This window comes from Notothenia rossii (genome assembly GCF_949606895.1).
Source record: "Notothenia rossii genome assembly, chromosome: 1".
Classification (NCBI taxonomy): Eukaryota; Metazoa; Chordata; class Actinopteri; order Perciformes; family Nototheniidae; genus Notothenia; species Notothenia rossii.
In genome coordinates, this window is record NC_136912.1 from 18,503,615 (window position 1) to 18,529,385 (window position 25,771).

At 40.6% G+C, this 25,771-nt stretch overlaps 3 protein-coding genes across 3 annotated transcripts; 1 reads left to right on the top strand and 2 right to left on the bottom strand.

The window, feature by feature from the left end:
* Positions 1 to 624: 624 nt before the first annotated feature.
* On the top strand, positions 625 to 7,768 carry LOC307040928 (ATP-dependent RNA helicase DDX39A). Its single transcript, XM_079684151.1, has 10 exons — positions 625 to 784; positions 1,626 to 1,833; positions 1,984 to 2,111; positions 4,459 to 4,735; positions 5,155 to 5,273; positions 5,588 to 5,719; positions 5,957 to 6,066; positions 6,314 to 6,458; positions 7,057 to 7,204; positions 7,518 to 7,768. Exons 2-10 carry the CDS (start codon positions 1,626 to 1,628, stop codon positions 7,532 to 7,534), a joined length of 1,284 nt encoding a protein of 427 aa, XP_079540277.1. The 5' UTR covers positions 625 to 784; the 3' UTR covers positions 7,535 to 7,768.
* Positions 7,769 to 8,112: 344 nt separating this feature from the next.
* LOC307036426 (CCN family member 1-like) lies at positions 8,113 to 13,689 on the bottom strand. Its single transcript, XM_079676752.1, has 6 exons — positions 13,524 to 13,689; positions 12,501 to 12,714; positions 11,428 to 11,675; positions 10,746 to 10,875; positions 10,214 to 10,392; positions 8,113 to 9,276 (listed from the first exon to the last, which is right to left on the bottom strand). Exons 1-6 carry the CDS (start codon positions 13,572 to 13,574, stop codon positions 8,971 to 8,973), a joined length of 1,128 nt encoding a protein of 375 aa, XP_079532878.1. The 5' UTR covers positions 13,575 to 13,689; the 3' UTR covers positions 8,113 to 8,970.
* Positions 13,690 to 25,065: 11,376 nt separating this feature from the next.
* On the bottom strand, positions 25,066 to 25,533 carry LOC307018731 (snaclec 5-like; the record flags this gene model as incomplete). The annotated part of the gene is made up of 2 exons (XM_079649119.1): positions 25,066 to 25,388; positions 25,491 to 25,533. The coding sequence occupies 2 exons, from the start codon at positions 25,531 to 25,533 to the stop codon at positions 25,066 to 25,068; spliced, it is 366 nt and encodes a 121-aa protein (XP_079505245.1).
* Between the last annotated feature and the right edge of the window lie 238 nt (positions 25,534 to 25,771).

The window sequence follows — 25,771 nt, forward strand, 5'->3', positions numbered from 1 at the left end:
TAGCATACTTTTAAGTACATTTAAAGCCATCTGTCCCCAGCCCAAATGGGTTGACTGTATTGCTCCCAAGTGGCCAAACTCGATACTGCAGCTCCCAAGACTCTTAGGATATTTTGGTGACAAGCAAAAACTTAAAACGATTAGTGCTGTATGGGAAATATCATAAGGAAAATGGTTTACTAAAAATGAAGTAGTTTGTGGTTTGGTCATGGCCTAGGTCTAGGACATTCATCTATTGAATACAGCAAGAGACAATTCCCGGGAGAATAATGTCTGTACTATGTCATAAAATGTCAGGACTAATTTGGTCAATATAAATCTATTACGACATAAAAATCTACTGAAATGACAAGGGATTATAATAGTTAATTAAATATTCCAGCTATATGCCTTTTTCCGACTTCCACGATTCTGACCAATCACAGCCTTGGAAAAGTGGACGATTTAGAGACGCTGCTGTTTAGAGACAGATGCCTTCATGTTTTATCGCAAATAACGTAATTCTCGTTCTAAGGATATGGACCGGTCTTTTTGCATAATCATAGCTTTGTCTAGCATCACAAATTGCTCCCCTTATATTTTTGTTGCGTGAGGTCTTCCGTTGATATCGGGCAAAACCTCTAACACGGTATTTTGTACAGCCATTGGTTCATACCGCAAAGAGAGCGTCGGATTTTTCGAGTTGTACCTGAACATACCATACATGTGTGCGCACTCCACTGTGAATCGTTGGTAGCTCCTTACGCACATAGACATCGGCGGGACATAGAACTATCACAGCAAGGTAACGTTGTATTCAATGTATACTATTCTTATACAACAAACTCACCAGAATGCAGCTGCATTAAAATATACCAAGAAATGCGTGAAATTCGTTGTAGAGTTAGCTACAGCTGGGACTAATATTCGCGTTGGTAGCTACCAAGCTAGCCATATTAACATTAGCTTTGTTTTGAGTTAGGCAATTAGCCATAGTTATCTAGTTATAGTTTTGTTTTTGGACGATTCGTCCAATATACAATACTACACGGGGAACGACGCTATGTTATATAAATAACATAGTAAGATAAGGTAGACAGTACTGTTGCTTTTATTGTTTGTTAAATTAATGCGTCAGTCACGTTCATATCTACTTGCTAGCATGCTAACTAGCGGGCTTGAATGAAAGAGAAGGACGAGGATAACACCGGTCGGCCATCATATTCAGTCAACCCAATTGTAATAACTCAAAATAATCACTTTATAATGTGTTTTGAACCGACAGGTTAATGTTCAACTGCCTTTTGCAAAGACTCAGTTCATTTAATGCGAAACCCGGCTGCGGCCTGCTAACGCCAAACGATCCAAATCTTTTTACAAATCTTTTTGAGTTATATGCTTTTTGTAAAGAGCGGATTTATGATCAAACATAAGTTAAAATGAGAATGTTATAGAGAATAAAAAATAAATAAATATATATTAAAAACACATTGTAACATTTATTAATGCAAGAAGAAATTCCCAATTTAAATAGTCCATGACCACCTGGCCTTCATCTCAAATATTAAGCTTGCACATAATAGAGGATTGATGTATGTTTATCGTTGTGAGATATAGATTAGCTTATATACATGTTGTTCTTACAGATGGCCGAGACAGACGTTGATAATGAACTTCTGGACTATGAGGAGGACGAGGAGCCACAGGGAGTTCCCGAGAGTGGGACCCCAGCAACCAAGAAGGAAGTGAAGGGGTCATACGTATCCATTCACAGCTCAGGGTTCAGAGACTTTCTCCTTAAACCTGAGCTTCTCCGTGCAATTGTTGACTGTGGTTTTGAGCATCCCTCAGAAGGTGAATAGCTTACAACTACATCCACCAATTTATGTCCTATACCTCCAAACATACTCCTACTACTTCCGGTGCAGTTATAAAGTAGAGAAGAAAGAACACGTTTGTTTGATAATTTCACTCAACTTAATTGCCATTTTTTTTTATTTTCAGTCCAACATGAGTGTATTCCACAAGCTATCCTGGGCATGGACATCCTGTGTCAGGCCAAGTCTGGTATGGGAAAGACAGCAGTGTTTGTCCTTGCCACCCTGCAACAGATAGAACCTGTAGATGGCCAGGTGAGTTGGCCATATTTTTTTTCTTTCTTGTCTTACCTGCTTAAGGCTCCTTTTTATTTTAGTGTTTAACATTGATTCCACATATTAAGTCTTACTCTGGATTCCTTTTTGTTGCTATGAAATTTGCATTCTCTGTTTGTTGATCAGGTCGCAGGCCCAATGCACTCAACATTGCATAGACAATGTCCCTGAACAAAGTTAAGAACACATGTTTTAAGTTGGGTGCATATTACTCGCCAAAAAATGTTGAGAACAACAATTATATTGGGAAGAGAATAGCCGCGTTCACACTGCGTACTTTGCAGTACTTAGTGCCCCGGCACTTATTACCCGAGGGCACTAAGTACCAATCGCGTTCACACCGGAGTACTTTTCCCTGAGGGAAGATTACGCAAATGAGCCGCTGACGTCACTTCGTCGTCTTCTGCTTTGGGTTTACTGCAGGGGTAGACATTAAGGGTAAAATGCCACTGGCCCTCCCGGCCGTTGGACTTGTATTATCACTGGCCCCACCATTGTAACCACTGGCCCGGAGCATTCGTCCAAAAGAAAATCGACTTATAATGAAGAAAATTAAGACATTTGTTGCAATAGTAATTTATGCACTAACTACATTACTACTTGTACTACAACATTTGAATCATCAGTTCTTCCTCATTTTCCTCAATTGTTCAGATTTGGTTTATTAAAATAATGATATTGTGGTCATTGTTAAAAAAATTCTGCTATTATTATGAGTAGTATTATTTGTATAATGCGCTTTCTGCCTCCCTGTCATTAGGAGTTAGAAATGTAATGGCTATGTAATAGATTAGAACCTTCATTATCCTAAACTGCCGGGACATTTCCCTAAAGCCAATACCTTTTTATATTTTCTACTCTTCACTTACTTGTCAGCATAGGTCGGCATCATAGACTGTATAGGTCGGCATTAATGTACAGAGCCGACAGAAGACCTTGTTTATATTGGCATCATATTGAGAGGTGCAGTGACGCGTCCTAAAACCAGGAAGTAAGCTGCTGGTTTCCTCGACAAAAAGGAAAGGGATTTCTCCACAGGGTTTTGGAAAATAGCTGGAAATAAGGTCTGTGGAAAACAAACCTGTTTGATGAATGCACGTTTTGTTCAGCCGGATAATATCCACATGTCTACCCTAGTTTTATAATTTTCGAATCATAAATGTAATCGATAGATTATAAAAGGGTTTTAGGACGCGTCACTGCACCACGAGAAGCCAACTCCATCGATCAAGCTGGCTGAAACGTTCTCTCCCTCTTCTTCTCATACTCCCTGTCACTCTCCTTTAACTCCTCCGGTGACTTTCTTTTATTTGAAGATTGTTTTTTGCCCGGCGCCTGGCCGGTTACCGCTGGTATTAAAAACCTTTTGGCGAATGGTTAGGTGGCGCGATAGTCTGTAGTGAAGGAGCGCGCTCCCGCTCACGGGAGCCTGCTCGTAGGGGTGGGCGATACCACAAAATCTGGATTCGATCCGATACCAAGTATTTCAGGGCCAGTATCGCCGATATCGATACTTTTTTAAATGAAAAGCTTCTTATGTACTTTCATATAGGGGGGAGCTGCATGACATGATTTTTGAGCTGAAAGCATCATAAATAGACTAAATCTGAATTAATTTTCATGAATAAAGACAGAACAGTTTTTATAGACAAATAAACGTTAAACAAATAAATAAACTTGCGCTGCGCTCCGCAGCAAACAGCTGTTTGCTTTTCACCCAACAGCAAAAACCGACTCGCAAAACGCTATGTTGTAGCTCATCACTCCACCGCTCCCATGTTTTTTTTGTGTTGCCATAAGTTATTCTCTCTCCGTTGGTGCGCGGGGCTAATGCTAATGATGCTAATGCCACAAATACAATACTTCACCAAACGTTTCATAGTTTTACGTGGCGTGGTTTGCAATTCGCCCAGCCAATCAGAACTGGGGCACTTTTCCCCCCCAGGATAGTACCACCTCTCTAGCAGGCACTAAAAATGGGGGTAAAAGTTCCCGGCACTAAGTACTCTTTTTGGTGCGAACGCAACATTAGGGGTACTAATGGAAGTAAAGGGGAAAAGTACTGTTTTTGGTGTGAACGCGGCTTATGCAGTGTTTCCCAAAGAATTTCATTCTATTTGTGGGGGCACCGCACTTTTATGAGATCCATTTGTGGCGGACGATATTTAATTGTGGCGGCCCGCCACAAATAAATCAATGTATGGGAAACACTGGTATGTGCTGCTCACATGTACGGATGAATCATCAGTACCGATTTTTTTTGGAGACGGACTCAACACTTTTTTTTAAATCCCTTATACTAATGTCATGATTCTCTGTTTTCCAGGTATCTGTCCTTGTAATGTGCCACACGCGAGAATTGGCCTTCCAGATCAGCAAAGAGTACGAGCGCTTTTCCAAATACATGCCCACTGTCAAGGTGTCGGTGTTCTTTGGTGGCCTGGCTATCAAGAAGGACGAGGAAGTATTGAAGAAGAACTGCCCCCACATTGTCGTAGGAACCCCAGGACGTACCCTGGCCCTCATCCGCAACAAGACCCTCAACGTGAAGAACATCAAACACTTTGTGCTGGACGAGTGCGATAGGATGCTGGAGCAGCTTGGTGAGTAGGAGCCAAAGTGTTTTAAAGTGGTATTTTAGGAAAGTAGCTTTGGTGAAGGACTGTTGGCAGTATGGAAGATAGGGAGGATTTAGTATTGTCTTACTTATCATAGTGTCATCTCTCCCACTACTCATATGTTTGTTCTTTCTCCATAACATCATTTCTAATAAGCTGAAGCTTTCATTTAATATTTAAGAGCTAGTGTGCATAATTTAATGGAAAAAATAATTGTGTCTTGGCTGGTATGTTTTCATTGTCATCTAATTGTACATTTATTACTTTGTGATTTAAAAAAGACCTTCTACCTAATTTATAGAGATATTGAGCATGGCTAAAGCATCTCTATTGCTTTTTATACAGAGATAAACTAAAATGCAGTGATTCATAATTATGGAAGTATTTATTCCTTGTTTCAACAGACATGAGGCGTGATGTCCAGGAAATCTTCAGGGTGACACCCCATGAGAAACAGGTTATGATGTTCAGTGCAACGCTAAGCAAAGACATCCGTCCCGTCTGCCGCAAGTTCATGCAGGATGTGAGTTATCATCAACATATAATGTTTCATGTTTGATTGAGTTATTTCAGTGTTTGTTACAAAGTCCCTCTCAGCTTTGCCCATGTGTGGCTGTCAGTGTCATAAGTGGCCATTTATGAGGGGCAGAGTGATCCTCCTTGGCAGATTTGGCTGGGTCAGGACAGTCGCTCCTCCTGGCTCTGCTGCAGTCCAGGAGAACAAGCTTAGCTAGCCACCATGCATTTGTCAAAGCATACTCCAAGTTTATAAAATTAAGTGGAATTGTAATGTGTCTGTATGTGAGAATAACGTTTGGTTCCTCTCTTGCTGTGTAGCCCATGGAAGTGTTTGTGGATGACGAGACCAAGCTGACACTCCACGGCTTACAACAGTATTACTGCAAGATCAAGGATAGCGAGAAGAATCGAAAGCTCTTCGACCTGCTCGATGTACTCGAGTTCAACCAGGTATTTGGCACTTATTAATATACTTGATCAGAATCAGTTATGAACATATTTATTATATTCATTTTAATCTTCATAAAATAGCTTGTTATTCAGAAATGTACATTTGCAGCCCTGATCTTCAAATAAATTCAAAGTTAAATCTTTGTCATGTGGATGTAAGCTGGTCTGTATCTCGATAATGTATCTGCCATTCCCTGGATAAAAATATGAAAGTATTTCCTTTTTGTTCCCTTGTAGGTGGTGATCTTTGTTAAGTCAGTGCACCGCTGTGTGGCTCTGTCACAGCTGCTGGTGGAGCAGAATTTCCCCGCCATCGCCATCCACAGGGGCATGGCACAGGAGGAGCGGTAGGTGCCTTTTTTTTTTTTTTCTAATCTTTTTTTCTTGCATTGAATTCCACAGTAGGGTTCCTCATTCAAAGCTCCTCACCATAACAAATTCCCATAACATTACTGTACTCTAATTTTTATAAAATATCATGTCCTTATAAGATTTATGTTGGAAATGACATAGTTTAAAAGGAAGAAACTTGATATCAATCTTTCTAATATAGAATAATGTCTTACTTATTCTTATTTCCGCTAACCCCCACAGGTTATCCCGGTACCAGCAGTTTAAAGACTTCCAGCGACGAATCCTGGTTGCCACCAACCTGTTTGGCCGAGGCATGGACATCGAGCGAGTCAACATTGTCTTCAACTACGACATGCCAGAGGATTCTGACACATACCTTCACAGAGTCAGTGCAGCTATATTATTTTCTGTTTTCTATATCATAGATTAAACAAAAATCCCATACATGGACACCGATCTACTAGGGGTGTAACGGTTCACAAATATTTCCGTTCTGTAACCGGAGACTTCAATGATGCTGGAGGTTTTTCGAGCTCAACTTTATCTGCGTTCGCCATTTCGACAGTTCCTCAAATTACTGACTACATTTGAACGCATCCCTGTGACCAGCTCTCATAGTATGCCTCTCGTCCAATGAAATGACTTGGTCGCTCTATGACCAAAAAGTTGTTCACGTTCTCAATTTTTTTTGTTTAAGTTTATATATACACACGTGTACTGAACCGAAGGACCCATACCGAATATTTTCGGTACAAATACCGTTACACCCCTACGATCTACCCAATTTGCCTTTTTTGTTAATTAATCTATAAAAAAGATACAGGAAACTGTGATATTAGAATATTGTGCTAGGTTATGTTTTAGAATCAGAAGTGTAATTCCAAACTTTAACCTTGGTTATACCCACCCTTTCCTTTTTCGCCATCCTTTTTTTCCTTTAAGCAAAGCCTGTTTTGAGCCCATCTTCTTTGTTTGTACCTCAGGTGGCCCGTGCCGGCAGGTTTGGCACCAAAGGCCTGGCCGTCACCTTTGTGTCTGACGAGGCTGACGCTAAGACCCTGAATGACGTCCAGGACCGCTTCGAAGTCAATGTAGCAGAGCTACCAGAGGAGATTGATATCTCCTCTTACAGTAAGTTATATTCTCACTCACAAGCTTTACTCCCAGTCAGTGTACATGTGCACTGGTATAATGTTTTTGATGTATCTCTTCATTGTTAACATGGTGAAAGCATTAAGCCTAACTGCTGTCCTCTTCTGTTACTGGTAGGAAAAACTCAATTAAAACAGCCAGGAATCAGTGTGTGTTTGACCAAATTGGGGGGGCAGTGTTGATGAACCTGGTCAACATTATCATCACACATATTAGTGAAGATGTTCATCTTCTAAAGTACATAATATTTTGTGCCCTCAAATACTTAAAACATTGCTTTTTCTCTTTGCAGTTGAACAGTCCAGATGAGTCTGAGGTGTCTTATCAGTGGAGAACGTGTGTGTGACCCGTGGTGTGACCGTATTTTGGTGGATGAGAAAAAAAACCCTCAACATTTATTTTAAAGTCCCCCTACGACTATATGTGGAAAGTTCATAATGATAAAAACCTTTTTGTTCTTTGCAGGGTGCTTGTTTTTAGTGTTTTTCATGTTAAAACATGGCTTTATTGTTTTGGTTGAAGAAATAAACTTTTTATACCTTATTAATGGTGTTGTAGTTCATTTTGTTTACATATTTAAGCAGTCCGATGTGTTCAGATGTCACACTAAAACAAGTATCATAAAATACTAAATGTGTTGTAGTTAATTATCCTCACAAGCAGAGGGTGCTATAATCATAGCCACTGTTTTCCCCAACAGTTTATTAGCATGTTCCGGCAATGGTGAACTGTCTGCCATGTTTGAAACGACATGTTCAGTGAACATAAACCTTGGATGAAACTTGAGCAGCCAGTTTTATCACATGGATAAACAAACATAAATGTGTGATGGCTACACAGAAGTGTCTTAATCCATGAGTAAATAAATGTGACAATATAAACTTGGATCCAAATAAAGAAAATATATTTACAGAATACAGTGATCCAAAAATAAATTCTCAAATACAGGTTTGAGTAAGACATTTCTCTAAGCTGCATTTAATGCATAATCAAGAGGCATTGGTCCAGTCCTTGCTGAACGCTCTTGTCAGTTCCAGATAGCGTCCCTTATAATTGAAAGTCAGGAACAGTGTCATTCGTTGTGTAAATATAAAAATGCTTGTCACGTCAGCATGCCAAAACAAGGAACAATCCTTTAAGTCTGTGCTTATGTTCTTAACATACTGTGCTGACATATATATATATATATATATTAAAAGTCCACATTTTCCTTCTAAATAAAGCTGCAAAACAAATTATTTTGCTTGTCACTGAGTAGTCATAGTGCATTATGGGATATGGAGTTATTGACCATCACAGGCTGTTGTAGGAGGTGTAGTACTCCTTTTTGCACTGCTGTCATAGTTATAGTTCCTACGTTTCAGTGCTACACAAAGTGCTTTGTTGCTCTTGTAGTATTTCTCCTCAGGCTGATCAGAGAGGTTAAACAAAATCCTCAACCTGAACCAGCAATCAATCCAGAGAGGAGGAAGTCCAGGGGTGCTTCAGGGCTCTAATTTAGGTCCCATGTCTGTTTGAACAGACGTGTACAATCCACTCTGGTCACACAATAAAATCAAAGGTTGCCTTTATGATTGAAATTAAACCGAGGCGGCCTTTGCTGCCTGCTGTTCAGCATTCAGGCGGGTGCCTGTGCTCTTCACTTTGGAACCAAATGAGAAAAATGGCCCCTGGTCTTGAAGCGTCTTCCTTCATCAAGAAAGTTGACCTCATCACATTGTAACAAAAAATACAAATCCTCAATACTAGTCTATGAACTGGTGTGTATCTCCATACATCCACTGCTGTGGCGGGAGGGCCACTTCGTTGAGGTGTCCACAGTCATTGCTACATTTACACGACTGGATGAACATGGCCGATCGCTGGAAATGCTCTCCGTCGGGGCAGACAAAGGTCACAGGGACAGTGCGTGTGCGGCGTGGCGAGCAGCACCGCCCGTCCGCACACACTCCACAGTAGTTGGGCCGGTAGAGGCGGACACTCGCGCATTCTCCGTAGGTCAGGCGGATGGGCTCGGGGGCTTTCTGGGCCGGGGAGCACTTCTTCCCTTTCTGTGGTTGGAGGATAAAAATAAAAGAGGTGAGTTTCATAGTCTGAATGAGGAGTGTTGTGCCCAATTGCCTTCAGAAGCACCACAATTCACCAAAAACAACATGAACATTTTATTTGTAAAATAAAACTAATGAGGTTTGGCTTTTATCTGCCCTGTAGTTACATAACAGCAGATTTAAGCAGCTTTGCCCTCAAACTCATTAGTTTCACATTAAGAGGGCCAGATGTCAACTCGTAATGCCGAAACAGGGATTGAATGAGGGATTATTTTTAGATTGAAGTGATTAGTTTCAAAGATTAAACATTAATTCAACGTTTGATAGTTAAACTCTCTGACACCTATGAGGGTTCTTAGCAAAGGAGCTTTGAGCCCAGCAGAGCAGTGAGAAGAGATCTTAGTGTGTGTCCAACATGGGGGATTAATATAGACACAGCACTTCCCTGGACTCTGAGTACACAGAAGGGGAAAAGCTATGGACAGTTGCTTGGCAGGAATGCCGGGGGACTATATTTAAAAAGGCGCCTGCTCACAACCAAAACACTGAGTAGAGCAGCACTGCCCTTTTCCCACTGGATGCAGAGCTTCCTAAAAGTACCGCTAAAATAATCTGTTCTTAAGCTTGGGATAAAGATGGCATTAGCACTAAGAGCATATTTACTCAGCACCAGAATGTCTAACGTTACACTCTGCAGCACAGATAGGAACAAGTTAGCAGAGCAAACTTGAGCAGGTATTGTTTCAACCTGCGCAGTCTGACATGGATTGATAAGAGGTGAATTAATCCCCCATTGATGCGTGTTATCTCAAGGCGTTTAGGTTTCTCTGAAAGAGATAACATTTTCTGATAAGGAATTATCTTGGCAGTAATGAGAATATTCGACCTATGACTCCGGTCTGTCTCTCTTTCGGTCCAAATCAAGTTTATTGGGCCTCACCTTGGCGGGGACTGTGAGGCCGTGGCACGGCCGTACGGTACAGATTCTCGTTTCTCTCTCCAGTTTGCACTTAGGGTTTTTGTTGGTGATGCGAGAAGAAACGCCCATCCCACAGCTGCTGGAGCACTGGGACCAGTCAGTGGTCTGGATGGGACACTTCTTCTTTAGATGGTTCCATACTGAGGAGCCACGAAGAGGTGGAAGGAGAAAAAATAAATAATCACATCGATTAGGCCAGCAGTCCCCAACCTGGGGTCTGTTCCCCATTGTGGGGTCACAAGGGGACTAACAATACAGAAAAGTAGTGAAATACTCTTTACTTTTTAGCAAAATATCTTAAATTGGCCCCGAGTTGATAATGTACAAATGTTAAATATACGTACGTGTCTTTTTTAAAATAAATATACACAATATTTAGAATTGTTTTAATTCCGTAATACATTATTTTTGCAGATGATGCTTTTTTGCAAAAACGTGAGTACAGCAGTGATCCTTAGCACTAAATATTGCCCCTCAGTTGAGTCTCTCTCACCAGGCAGGTGTTTGTAGCCATGTTCACTCTCCCAGCCGCTGGACTTGACGTCTGTAAGCTCGTTGGCCAGCTCGTTATTATGTTCCATATGGTGTTGATGTTTGGGCAGGGGTTGTTGTGGCAGAGGCACCTGGGATCATAAATAAGATAAGATGAGACAGTGCCGCAGTCAAGCCTATCTCATATGTTTTATTCACACTGTTATCACCACAGTGCCCTGGTTATTACTTAAGTGCAATGGGTCAGAGGAGGAGAGACTTTACTCCTCTTTATACCTTAAATTCCTATCTTCTCTGGTTCAAGCTTCTTAATTGTGTTTACTCAATGTTTTTTGTAATGAGAAACAAAATAAGAAATCTGCAATCTGATATTATTATTTTAGGTATAAGGACATGTGCATTTTCTTTCTCTCCAATAAATAACATGCATTTCTAGTTATTCAACTGCTATTCATTTGATTTAAAAACAAACTTTTTCTTTTATTACGTAAAAAATACAATTTTCTTACTAACACTTTAATCGTTTTCTACATATGGTGACACCAAAGTGGCAGGCGATGAATTGCACCTCCACCCTTTAATATTACATTTAGTTTTTCATGAAATATGTTTTCCAAATTGTGCTTTGTTTGTCACTTAGAGAGTCCTTTGTGGACTCATGCAAAAACAATGATGACACAAACCTGATGCTTAGGGGGGAGCTGCCAGGTGCCCTTATGGCAGTCCACACTGAAGCAGCACTGCCCGGGGATCCGGACCAGCCGTGGGTAGGGGCAGGGTGGAGAGGCTGGCGGCAGCTTGTTGGTGCAGAGAGGAGCGCAGCCGACAGCTCCATCGATGCAGGTGCACTGGTGTTTGCAGCCGGCACGGAAGCTCTCGCCATTCTGGTAGATCCGGCCGTTGTACTCACATGTGCGTCCCTCTGATTTAGCTGGAAAGACACAATTTACTCAGCTTAAACTTTACATGTATTGACTTGCAAATTGTGGGAAGAGGTTGGCATACACCTGAATAAATAAGACAGATGCAATGTTGTAACTCATCAAGACTTTTCTCCATTTTGGTATTCTTCCAAAGTGAGGTTTACTCCAAGTTGTCAGAGAAACACTGGGTGAGCAATTGATATACAAATGGCTTTTTTTGTGGGTGAAGTATTGCTTTAAGAAGAGATCACCACATGCTCTTTTTCAGCAGCAGTTGAGCAAATATTCTCCTGACCCAAACACAATGACTTCACATGGCAACAGTATGCACAATCACACAGAGGATCACTAAGACAGAAAGGTCAGTGGAAATAAGGAGACAGTACGAGTCAGACTCCTTGTCTGCAAAGCATGGGAGAACCTGCTATTCATAGTTTGTAGGGCAACACCGGCATGGTGCAGATGGAAAGTGTATTTTTATCTTTGAAACCCCCGGTCGCTGCCATAAAACATCTACGACTCATTAAAATACACCCTGTCCTCTTCTCGGATGTGCAAGCTTACACTTGATCATGGAGTTGTGATGGGTTTGACTTCATGGAAGGGAGGTTCCATTAAGATCCATTTACTTTACATGTTTTGAACACAGAGGTATGAAGACCTTTTTGCGTTCACAGCAAATAAAGTTCACCATACTCATTTTGAATATAGGAGACTTATACCATCTGTTAATACTATGGCCTTGAGTGAGCTGTGCAATTAGCTGTAGAAAGTAGCAATTTTCAGATTGAAATTCCTTCCCTTCAAACATACACTATTTCCTTTTCTCTCACCTCGACAGATGCCCCAGGCCATGGTCACATCGTTGCCGTAATTACACTCCAGCCCTTTGTGGTGGTCGCAAGGCCTCATGGGGTTGCAGTCCTGGTTTAGCTGTGCAGCACACACCTTGCAGCACCCACATCCATCTGACACAGTGCTCACTCCTGGAGGGCAAACCAGAGGCTGGTCAGGGCACTCACACACAGCTGGGCAGCTAGCAGTCACCTGGAGGGTGGAGGGAAAGACCAGAGAGCAAGATCACAATGTCAGGCAAGATGCAAATTGTCTGAGTTATGCAAAGTGTTTTACAGCTAAAACAACGACAGCAATGATTTACAGTGTAGCTTTACAACAGGCTTTCTTGACACATTTAGAGCCATAATGCTTCACATGGAATGAAAAATTCAGACATGTAGGGCAACTACCTCTCTTTGAGTGCACTCAACCCAGCTTTTCTTTGACATCAAACTGGAAGCAAGGAGCTCTTACATTCATTTTTTATTTAAAATAATCTCTCGGAGACCCAAGGGTTTTTGGCTGATTTAAAATTCTCCCAAAGACAAAGCTTCAAGTCACTGCTGGCTGGTCAGCCCTGAGTGTCTAGATGGCTCAGGGTTTGCCGTCCCCGGCTGTCTCAGGTTTGAGTCATCGCTCAGCACTAGAGCTAACTTGTTCAAGTTTGTGGGAATCAACATCACTGTGCTTTAAAAAAATAAGGCATGAGTAGGCATGCTGATTACCAGCAGTATGTAAGAATAATCCCACCTTAAAGCCATATTATATCCACTTTTAGACAGACATAAATACATATCAACAAGTCTGGTGTTTTAACTTAAACGCCAATATGTGAACATTAGATACAATTAGATTTGTTTACACAGGGGATGTTCATGTCGTCTCAAGATTACATTTTATTCACACTTACATTACACTGTCAATTGCAGATTACACATGAAAGGTTTCTTAATGTTTCAAAAATACTTTCTGTAAACAGATGTTTTTGCTCACTCACAGCTGCACACGAAACGTCTTACCTGTGTGATGACGGCTGTTGTCAGTAAAGTCAGGTAGATCAGAAATGCCATGATACATTTGACTAAAACACAAAAACGATAGAATGATATCTTAAAGCTACAGTCCACTGAACAGTTGCTAGTCTTAAGTATTTCACGATGAGTTCCAGTAAGCTTCGGACCGTAGTCCTTGTTTCTCTATCGAGATAAGCGTCAAACATCAAATTTATACCCCTGGGAAGACCACGCCCTCTTGATACTTCTAGCCAATCAGCGCGCAGACAACAGCTCCGACATTCCAAGCGGGCGTGGCTTCAGCGCGAGGATAGTTTGCTGATTGGTGGGCGTGTTTTGGAATCAATGCAGCCATTCATAAAAATTGCAAGGCCGGTCTGTATTTATTTTATGGGTTCAAAATGTAAATGTACAGCCGCTTTCAAGTCACACTCAGGCACATTCCTGCCTTTGTGGCCACCACTCTCCTAACACTAAGTAAATATATTCAGCTGGGCCAGACAGCATGGTAACATTAATAGGACCTCCACCTCTGGGAGAAAAAGAAAGGGGGGAGAAATTCCCTCTGTTTTTCCAGACCAATGTAGGTGCCGGGACAGAAAGTTAGAGTGTATTAAGCAAATAGTGAGATAATAGCAGTTGACAGAGAAAGTGAACACACCCCTCTTTGTCTGTGCATAACATGATGTGTGAAAATGTGTTTTCCATACTTTTAAAAGGTGCGTTTTGATTGTTTTTATTTTCATTTTGAATTCAGGTAGGCCAGCTGTATCCCATTATTTTTCTAACCACATGATATTGACATGGGAATGATGAGGATATGATTACTTAGAAGGAATGGTGGAGTATGGGTGAAAGCAGGATTATTGTTTTAGGGGGACTCATATGAGGGTTGGCCTCCTCCTCCGCTGTCTTCCTTTTAAACCACAGGTTTTCAGCCACTCCTGCCCTGACACAGAGACCTCCTTTGATGAGAGAAATGTGATAGGCAGAGGCTTGAAAGTCCATGTACACGTGCATACTTCTGGCTAAGAAACTAAAAAGCCAAACACCTCACATGGTTTCTCACATGGACTGTGGTGGTACTAAATGCTGGGAAATCTCTGTGATGTTGAGTTAGTAAAACCTCCCTCTCATAAAGGGGGTAATGATTTATATAGGTTCAGTTTCAGGCTTAAAATACGTGAAGGGTTCTGTTTTAAGTCTGAGTTTACCTACACATCAGTGGCTGACCCATCCCAGTTGAAACAGAAAATGACCTTTTGATCTATATCTGGAACATTAATGTATTGTGTGTTCAAATATATTGCATTACAATATATAATGAATATAATTTCAGACCCCTTTTCCATAATAATACATAATACAAATGTTCTTTCAGAAGTTGGGTATTGGGTAACACTTCTAACAAGTAAGAGACAGATGAATATGAGTTACAGACCCAATAAACATCCCCAGCTGTTCATCTTTGCTGTTCCTCCCCTCAACTAAATCTTTCCCCAGCCTTTGGCAGGTTTGTAACATTTGTGATTCATTGAACGGATTTAAGTCTTGACTAACCCACGTTTCCTCACAAAAGCAAAGAGCAGTAATGATGGTTATTCCAAAAATCAATGTTATTCCTTTAGGTGGGACTCCTTCCTCAACCTGTCAAAAAAAACACAAAACACTCAGCAGAAGAGACAAGGTGATTGAAGTAACACTGTTTAAAGGAATAGTTCAACATTTTGGAGTACAGATGAAAAGATCAATCGAACTTCACATTTTTCTCGCACCAATTCATGTTTTTGGTTTGATTACGTGAAATTATGCACCAAAGTCTGACATGTGTTAAACTATTCTACTTAAGCTTTAAAAAGAATTACATTGTTAGCCCTCTTTTATGACCAACATGCATCTTTGCTCTCTAGATACCTGTTTGACTAGTGTTCCACTGAAAGAGGATGTATACTGGAGTGATGACTCTCAATTTAAAAAAGGAAGCCACCTCAGGAAGCTGTCAGTCATCACTCTAACGGTGTGACCAAGGAGAAAAAGTCATGGCCCATCTATTTTAATCCTCCGCTGGTCACGGTACAGAGGCAGGTCTGAAAGTCCTGGCACTGCTTCTGTTTTCAACTTCTCCTCTGATGCCAGACAAGAGTAAATCAGAGCTGTAATACTAATCTTCTCTAAAGTACCCGTCTTCTTTAGGCAAGAAAAACATTCAAGAACTAGTCTGTGAGATGTATTGTGGTTCAGGATCTTAATTTCTGAGTCTGAGACTGTGTCTGCAAATGTGATCCACATTCAAAGTATGATTTAATTGATTTAGTTTTTATGTATTCATTCAAAAGCTTTGAAAGTACAAGTAGGACATAATGGAAATAACATTATGCGATTTTTCCTAGAAATAAAAGTTTGTGTTGTTTTTACTTTCCTGGGTAGTGCGATCCAATATAATGCATTATATTTCACAAGATGATTATATTCTTTCTTTGTAAAATCTTTTAACAAACCACAGCAGTGAGAAAAAGTAGTCAAGCTGTTTTAACGTACCACTTTTAAACACTTTTGTATGTCTTTGATACATACCTCATGTAGGGTTGGTGTTTTGTTAACTCTGTGTGTTTGAGTTGTATGTTATTTACAGACTTTCTTAGGATGGACTGCAGATAAGCTACGCTACAATTGCTGTTATATATTGGGTAGGCTATACTGTATACCTATCCCTATACAAATCCACCTTACAAATAACAGAACACACTTTCTCTCTGAAATGTACATTTTGAGTAAAATTAAATGGTGCACAGTTTTGAGTGTGAATTGAATTTCTTTAATAACAGACGCCCCTGAAGAGGTTTCGAGGCAATATGAAGAAAGTTATCTAATAGAAATTAGATGTCAAAGTGATGTCAGAGGAGGAATGGCTCAATATTTTGCTGTTTTTCTCACATGGCCCATCACCTGAGAGGCGCATGCTGTGTGCAACACGGTACACAGAAACATCAAGGGAGACACAGCTCTAAGAGAAGGGGGCTGATGGAGGAAAACAGGAAACATCCAGATGGAGAGAGCAGTGAATACAATTAGGTAAGCGGGAGGTGAGTAAGAGAAAAGAAACAGTCTGAAGGGTGGGAGGAGAAGTGTACAGAGGGGGGGGGGGGAGGTGACAGGTGTTTCGTGGTAAGAGAGTTTGTTTTTGCAAAGGGAGGAGTGAGCAAGTGCCCCGCTGCCGGCTCTGCTCTGCCCCAATGGGGTTCTGGCAGTCTGGCAGTATGGTATTTCACATAAAAACAGACTGCTGGTAATTCAGCCCATACCACTTTTAAGGTCACATGAACCAAATTACATGATACTATGGTCAAAAACTTTAAAGTACATAAATACACTCTGAGAGACGTGAAGAAATACATGTTACATAACATAATTCTAATGTAATTATCCAAATGGGAGTGTGAAATTGAGACTTGTGGATAAAAATCATGTCCTGAGAGAAAAGGGAGGAAGAAAGAGTGCAAGTGGTGGTGACAGGGTGATTAAACTGGTCTCTGCTGCTACAGAGGAAAGAGTTAAGCGTGTGGGAACAGAAAGGTGTGTGTGTGTTTTTCTTTTAAAAATAACAGAACAGGAGCTTGAGTTTTGACTATATCCTTGACAGAGACAGAAGGGTGTGAGAAAGCTCAGCGGGAGACTGTGTTTGTGTGCGTACGCCACACTCCTCATATAATATTATAATGTGTAATGGGATATGTGCTAAATCTGGCATTGGCATATGGTTCCTGTGTTAATGAACTGTGCAGTTCAAACCCACAGAGCATCGTAAAGTTACATAAGAGAGCAGGACTCAGCTTTCTGGCCTGGCAAAGACTGACATCAACTAGAATCCAAGACAACTTTCCTGGTGCAATTTCTCCCCCTTGTGGAAGTTTGAATAGCATCTAAAAACATTGAAATAACATCATCTTATCCTATAAAGAGCATTTATAAGAATACAAGTGTTCACATCAAGATGAATATCAGTCTAGGATCTAACATTCTGAGATTGGACCTTGTTGCATTTTAGGAGCCATAATGGAACTGCGTCATCCTGGTAAATTAATGTCTATCTACTTTTTAAACTTTGCTTAAGTCCCCACAGTGAAGTCTACACTTTTACCTCAAGCCTACACAAGATGGAGCCAAACACTGAAATATATATAAAAAAAGTCCATGCCTCCAGGGCAGGATTTGATGCAACACTTAGCACAAAGGTACTGATCTGAGAAGTCAACAGTGGCAGTGCAGACACACAGAGGAGCACCCTGAAACCTGATGTTGGTAACACACAGAGGAGCACCCTGAAACTTGATGTTGGTAACACACAGAGGAGCACCCTGAAACCTGATGTTGGTAACACACAGAGGAACACCCTGAAACCTGATGTTGGTAACACACAGAGGAACACCCTGAAACCTGATGTTGGTAACACACAGAGGAGCACCCTGAAACCTGATGTTGGTAACACACAGAGGAGCACCCTGAAACCTGATGTTGGTAACACACAGAGGAACACCCTGAAACCTGATGTTGGTAACTCTCCACTGCTCAGCTCCCCTTTCTCCACGGCTTTAGTGTCATAGACGGCTTTTATACCAGCAGTGGGCAGCCATGGGACACTGCAAAACAGCAAACGCTCACTTTTCAACATTACCAGCTAGCACACATTGGAAAAAGTCTTACAGATTTACATCGTTATGGCCCTGTTAGGTACGTTCAGCCTCCTGGCACAGATGAGGCCTCTCCAACTTGTTTTCTGAACTTGACCAATTATGCTCCTCATCCAACACTCAGCACTTTCGATCTGTTCAGAAATGTACAATTTAGTAACTTCAAAAGCATCTTAGCTCTTCAGCAGGATGCGCCAATGACAGGCATTGATCTCCTACATTCAGTTACTGATTTGTTTTGTATACGATCCTTCAACTGGGTGAGCCTCATTCAGTTCAAAGTACCTCATCGGACCCATTTCAGCTTACTGAAGATTTATCCAATGCTGAATGATATTTGTGATGTATGCTCTTAGGATCTAGCAGACTTGATTCTCATCATACCTAAGCTTAGTGGAAAACTGCTTTATTTTTTCATTTTATATTTGAGATATTGAAACTGACTCTGAACCATTGCCACAGATTGCTATCTTTGGTGTCCCAGGGGAGGGCACAAGACCGACTGCTAAATAAAGTAACCTATGATCTCCTTTGCTTCTTTAATTGCCCATTCTGAATTCTCTTTATATAAAAAGAAATTGGGAATTAATGTCATTTTAAAACAGGAAAAGATACAAAATGTCTCCGTCGTTTATACTGCATAAGACCTAAAAAATTAGACGAGATAAATATTTGTTGAGCTTTTATATATTGGGAACATGGACAGTACACTTGTGGGGTGCCTGTAATGCTTAAAGTAAGCTTGATTTTGTTATGGATATTATCTTTTCAAGTTGTGAAATGCTTCAGCTATATTAAGGTATTTTATTCAATTAAATATGTTTTAATGTATCTTTATTCTGATTTCATTTGAAGGAAAATGGACTGCTAAAGGTGGGATAATACTGCCTGAGAAGAAAAAGACACATTTCTAATAGTGTCATGTGAAGATCGTTATATAACATTTGATAATACAAAAAAATGTTGCTTTCATTTTTCACTTGTCCACCCTCACTGCTATTTAATTAAACTCTTCTCAAAAGACTGTGAGTAGGTGGGGGAGCTGAGGGATATTCTCTCTGGCTCTTTCACCTCATCTTCACTATTTCCATCAATCTTTTTCACTACCCCCTTCCTCTTTTTCATTTTATTAAATTTCACTAAACCTATCTTGCTCCCTTTCCCTGTTGCCTCTCCCACCCTATTTCCCTCTTCTTTCCCCCCCTCTCTTCCGCCTTTCTTTAGACTGCAGCAGCAGAGCGCAGCCGCTTTGAACCTGGTTTTATTCGGAGCACGCTCTTGTCTCCCATCACCCATGGTCTTCTGATTGGACTCCATCCCCCCTTACCCCCACCCCTTAGCAGTCACTGGGGCTCAGAGCAGCCGACTGATGGGGAATGGAAAAGCTTTTCCCAGGCAGAGTAGTAGCAGTGCCTGAAGACTTGTAAGCCAAATATCCTGGTTCTTTGGGAGGTGGGGATTGCCCTTTGGCTAGTTGCTAGATCCATCATTTCCCATATGGGAGTATTGGGTTTGAAAACCACAAATATGGAAGATATAAGCTGCTGTAAGGACAGATAGTGGATCTCAGGATTGTAGCACATGACAATATATAGAATTATACTGAAAAACAAATAATTTCATGTTGGTTTAAGACACACACAGCCTGCTTGCGACTGTGCTCAGTTCTTCTTAATAAATGCCTTCTGGGCTACCTTAAAGCTGTGATTAGCCATTCCTTTACCTGGCACAAATGTTCACTATAATGCATACAGGCTGTTTGTTTAGAGTATTGTGTAAAAAGAACTACAGATGTTTTGGAAATATATCCTCATGTGAATTTAGACCACTTGCCTTAAAGCTATTTTTCAGTCGGTGCTCATGGCTGCTGAATTAGTCAATGTACGCTGGTGAGAGTAGAACATGCAATATTATACATAAATAACTTAGGCGAGTCATTTATTTACCTTCATCCATGATTGTGTGCCTGTTTTCCAATCTTACACCATCATTTTTTATTACACCACAGCGCTGATACAACAGCCTATTGGGAGGTGGTTTGTTTTTTCAGTCAAAAGGAGGACACCAGGCAGGTTGAAGGAACAAAAGTCGAGCTAAAAAACAAAAAAATAATTTGAACTTCTAAGCGTCTCAAAAACGAGGCTGTCATGGCAAGACAGTGATAAGAAGTGCCTGGCAGTGCTGCTCTATTCACTGGTGAATACAGGCTGCTCCAGTTTGACATTATAAACTGTTCATCACTCTGCACTCTCGTTGGAACTACAGGTGTTTAATATCCCGTATATCCAGGCTCAGAAATTGTGTTTTTCATCAGGCTGTTTAATTGATCCCAGCAGACAAATTAAGGGTCTGTCGGTCCTTCGATCCGCCACTTTGTTCCAGTCCAAATATCTCAACAACTAATGGATGGGCTAATGAAAGTTTGTGCAGACAGTAGGGAATACAGTCCAGAATCAAGCAAAAGTAGGCCTATCCAAAAGTGAGATAACACAAAAGAGAGGTCTAAATTACTAATATTTAAAAAAATTACAATCATGACAGAATGGATGAAAAAAAAAGAGGTATAAATACAGAAGAAACTGATTAAAACAATTAGGGTGTGCCAGACAATCACAGAGGATTTTGTTTGCTGATGGTTAAACATTCTTACACAAAGCATGCCGGATAAATATGGCAGGAAAGGTCTGCCAAACTATCTTGGTCCCCATATGTTGGAATGACAATATATGTCCATGATATTAAAGCTTAACCAAACTAAATGCCAAGTTTCATCTCCTTAGTCTGGTTATGTTAATGTCTCCAGAACCCTCTCCTCCCTCTCAATCTGTTCCTTGCCAAGCATCCCCAATCCTTCTCTACTTCTCCCCTTCCTCATCCATCACTCCCTTCCTACCTATTCTTGAAATGCTCGCATCCTTCTCTCACCATCCCAATGGATATGCACTACAAGCTGACAACAAATGCAACCTTCCTTCAGCAGTGGCAGACTAACACAGCTATCTCAGTCTGCAACATTTACAGATAACCCACATCTCTCTCAACCCCTCCCTCCATCCTTCATTTCCCTATCCTGTGTTTCCTCTTCCTGTGCTCGCTCCGACCCGGTGGAATGAGGGTCTTATGAAGATAAATGATGCCTCTCAGCTTTCTACACCTATCTGCTTCCCTTCGCAGCTCTGGTGGGGAATTCCCCTGGAATTCTGCCATTCCTCCGAGTGTCGTGCCTGACAGGATCACAGCATTCTTTTTTTGTCCACAAGGAACTGTGCAAAAGGCCAACACATGGCTGGGTGGAGTAGCACAAGACATTAGGCAGCCATGATAGCAATTCAGAAGCTTGAGGCTCATCAGATTTCAATTACAGGGGAAATGAAGTGAATATCTGAAGACGCTGGATGATAATTAAGGTTATTCAATATTTTTTTGGCACTAAACCTTTGATACGTCTTCAGTTTGAATCAGATACATGTCACTCTTTTGATATAGGGCACTTAAATCATATTATAATAACATTTTATAATACCTTATCAGCCATAACATGTCTGGTAGTATTCTTTAGCATTTCTCTTGTAAAAGATGAAATACGTTGTTAGGTTTATTCATATTCAAGTGAAATATATTCTGTGTTAAAAAGGCTGACTGTATTATGTATATGTTTATTTTTGAAGACATTAACAAACTGAACTATCTATAAGAAATTGCAATGTTGGCTATTTAAATCCAGCTTCATGATGAATCTGGTACTTGAAGAAAGAAATAAGAAAAATAAATCCATGTCGTTACTTCAATTCCCCTTCCTACATATTGAGCAGAAGTGCATGAATAAATCAAAGAAGGAGAAAACTCCTCACAAGTCTGCAGTCATGAGCACTTGTGTGCACGGAAGGGTACGTAAGCGAATCTATGAGACTGAGAGGGAATGTTTAATTTAAAATGAAGACAGAAAACAGCCTCAGAGGAAAACAGTCTATTCCACACACCTTGAGCTACTTACAGAGGCAGCAACCCTGAAGCCCAAAACATGTATCAAGGCCGTTGTATTTCGCTCATCAAAAAGTTAGAAAAACATTCAGGGTCTTCACTTTTTAGATTGAGGCAATATCTCATGGACAGTTCCTGCTACAGTCAGAATGTGTCAACCAGCGAACGACCAGCAGTCAGTACAGGGACGGTGTGATCAGTGAACATTAGATTGAACTGTCTCTCAGTGTACACAGAGAAAGATAGACTCAAAAATAGATGCTGAGTGGGTTCATCAGAAGGTTACATTTACAAAGCACCCGCTCGTTGCCTCACTGTGTCTTTTCTGAAGTAATAAAACACACCTAAAACTCAATTATTGTAATAGTGCATAGTTCAAAGCTGTAAGTTCAATTTTTAAACCTCAACATTTTGAAAATATTCAATGTTTTGACTCTAAGTGGGCTCTTCAACAGGTTTCCATTTTGCCTGCTTTCTTGATTCAATCTGAGGGCTATTTCAATTTATTTTGTTAATCAGATTTTTAAGACAGACTGTCCCCACTGTTATTTGAAAGTGATCAGATAGCATTTGTGTGTCCCCACATCGCTGATCTCTCTTCAGAGGTGTTGTGGTAAGGACCTATGCTTCAGTAACTGTGTAGATAATTTGGCGAAGGACAAAAGCTTCTAGACAGAGATGCCTCTGTAGAAATCTCATTGGAATCAAATTTAAACCACCTTCAAAATGTCGTTGCAAAATCCCATTTCCTTTGCTGTCCAGATTTTTCTAAATCAGAACGGATCCAAATTGAATATGCCAGAAGGCTCAGGGGATGTTTAAGGCTTGGTCAAATCATGGGATTCAAAAGTTAAATTTCAATGAAGATTTAATGAATTGATTGATTAATTAAATGAGTATGCTGGACGTTGGTAAGATGTTAGTGAGATTTAATTTCCTCTTTAATGACTTATATGACTTTGTATTGATCAAAACAATATGCAATGATAAACAAAATTCCAGGAAGACTTATCAAGCAGTAGAGAGAAAATAAAGAGAAGCTATATGGTGGCTTGTGGAAAACTAGCGTGTTAGCTCGCCTGCTAAAACTGCTCACTTTTGGCCTATTGAGTATTTACTAATCCACCACATTTCTGACCCCACCTTTTGCTTTTTTTTCTGATTACCATTTAATACTATTCATTAATTGACACTCTTGAGTCAGTTTGATATCTCTTTACCCGACGAAGAGCCTTGCTCTAAATGTGAGAAAGTAAGACATGTGAGGTATTCTAAAGTCTTGCCTTGGAAAACAGAAAGAAATGCACACACATCTTCAATGGCAGGTTCAAAAGTGAATACCTGCAGATAAGAGAGGGACTGAATGGAGTGCTCGAATGATATTCTTGCTACCGTGGCAAATGGGTAATTCTTCAATTAAGTGAGGAACCATTTAAAAAGAAATGTAAGAGGTTTTGTTTTCATAGCCCTTTTCATGCAATATAACGTTTTTTTTAGAAAGGTATTTTAATACAACACTGGGATGAATTTACCAATCCATGAACATTTCATGTGTATTTTAAGTGTCATGGGGTGAAATAACTATGCAGCATATTTAGAACATTTGTGACTTTATGAAAATGTACTTTTAAGAAATGTCAACTATACAGTTTTCATGCATACAGAAAATGTTGTGTTGCTCAGTTACTGTCTTTGGCCCAAAAGCAGAGCTCCAGAAAAGGTCTGGTTAACAGCAGAGTTAATTCAAATCAGTCAGAGACCAAGATAAGGTGAGCTGGGAAAAGGTGTTGAGGTGTAAACCTAAATAATCCTTTTGTTTACCCAAAGCAATAATGTAAGGTTGGCATACTGAAAAAGTGGCAAAGAAGACTGCCACGTAGAGCTGGAGTCTATACTGTATACTCTTGAGGATTGATGAGCAGAGGTGTGCAGGTTGATTAGCTGCAGGAGTGGAACAGAAGGCGACGCCCAGACAAACAGTGAGAGGGAGAACAAACAGAGGTCACAGGGTAAAACAGCTGAAATATAAGGAATAAAGGACAGGCTAAACTTATTTCAGACAAGGACTTTGTATTTGTAGTAGAAGTATGGTATTTACTCTTGAGGAATTGCTTGATTGTTAATTTTGTATTTGGCTTAATTATGGTTGAATGGACGATCATTTTAGTCTTTTTACTTCTGTACTTTTTGATTTGGGTTAGGGTTAGGTTGTTTGTTTATCTGGTCCCCAGGAAGAATAGCAAATGCAACAAGGCAAAAGACAACAAGACAACACATGATCATTTATGTTTAGTATTGGCTTTACAGGACCCACACACAAACACACACACACACACACACACACACACACACACACACACACACACACACACACACACACACACACACACACACACACACACACACACACACACACACACACACACACACACACACACACACACACACACACACACACACACACACACACACACACACACACACACACACACACACACACACACACACACACAGTCAGGAATACACTTTCTGCTCTCGTTCATTTAATCTATCTGTCTCTTTATAGTTTTTACTCAACCAGATGACTGGGCTTTTCCTCTCTCAGTTACACCACTCAGATTTGGCCACACAATCCCTGAGCCACTCATATCATTGCTGGTAAACTCTAAAACAGTTTTTACCTGGCACTTTCTTGATTTCCTCTTACATCTTAAATCTATTATTTTAGGTTTACATAACATTTTCCTGAAAAAGCACTCCAGTGTAGTAATAATAATATTTGATATGAAATATGCACAAGACGGCACAATGCAGTAAGTGATTTGTTGTTGCACATTGCAGGTACAAGTCAGAATATAAGATACAATAATGTTAATCTATCAGATGCAGATGAAGTTGAGTTTTTCCTTGCAGTCCCAGTTCTCCCACAGTCCCCCTTTGGTTAAAGCTCCACAGCGTTTATATATTGGACACTGGTGGTCCTTGTCTCCTTGGGGCCAGGCCTCGTACTGCAGAGGGTCTCCATTCACCCACAGCCAGTGGTCCCCCAGGTAGCGCAGGCCGATCCACACCCGCTCACTTTGAACTTTCAGGGCCTCTTTCCGAGCCAGAAGGTGCTCGGTCTCATCGAGCGGGCTGGTAAGGTCGGACTGATTTTCTCTGCAGTGCTTCAGAGCTTTTTCCCACGTCTTCTTCACCTCCACTACGGTAATATTGATGCAGTAAAAATCTTTCTGTTTTGTTTCTGCGTCATCATTTCATTCTCTGTTTTCATTAAAGACATTTACAGAGGTCTCAATGTTACGACGATTATCTGGTTGTCCCTGGACCCAGTTTTGGTATGTCATGTGTCCTCTTCCGGACCACTTCCAGCCAGTAAGGTTGTTAAGATCTCCTCAGTTTTGGTCTATGCCATTGAATAAAAGGTCTGACTCAGTGCTCTTTGCTCATGCTTAGCTTCGGGAGCTTGTTGGCGTATGTCTAATGTAGTGGAACATTTATTGTGAGATCGGGGTATGAACTACAAATGAAACACTATTAAGGCCAACAAGTAAAATTCACAAAGAGCTTATTCTTCCAAATTGT

Excerpts from the sequence above, each read along its gene's own strand:
- LOC307040928 (XM_079684151.1), top strand. The coding sequence starts at position 1,626 with ATGGCCGAGACAGACGTTGATAATGAACTTCTGGACTATGAGGAGGAC. Across the intron at positions 1,834-1,983 it reads TTTTGAGCATCCCTCAGAAG|TCCAACATGAGTGTATTCCA; the intron begins GTGAATAGCTTA and ends TTTTATTTTCAG. Across the intron at positions 5,720-5,956 it reads ATGTACTCGAGTTCAACCAG|GTGGTGATCTTTGTTAAGTC; the intron begins GTATTTGGCACT and ends GTTCCCTTGTAG.
- LOC307036426 (XM_079676752.1), bottom strand. The coding sequence starts at position 13,574 with ATGGCATTTCTGATCTACCTGACTTTACTGACAACAGCCGTCATCACA. Across the intron at positions 10,393-10,745 it reads TGGCTACAAACACCTGCCTG|TATGGAACCATCTAAAGAAG; the intron begins GTGAGAGAGACT and ends GTGGCTCCTCAG. Across the intron at positions 9,277-10,213 it reads GCCTCACAGTCCCCGCCAAG|AAAGGGAAGAAGTGCTCCCC; the intron begins GTGAGGCCCAAT and ends CTCCAACCACAG.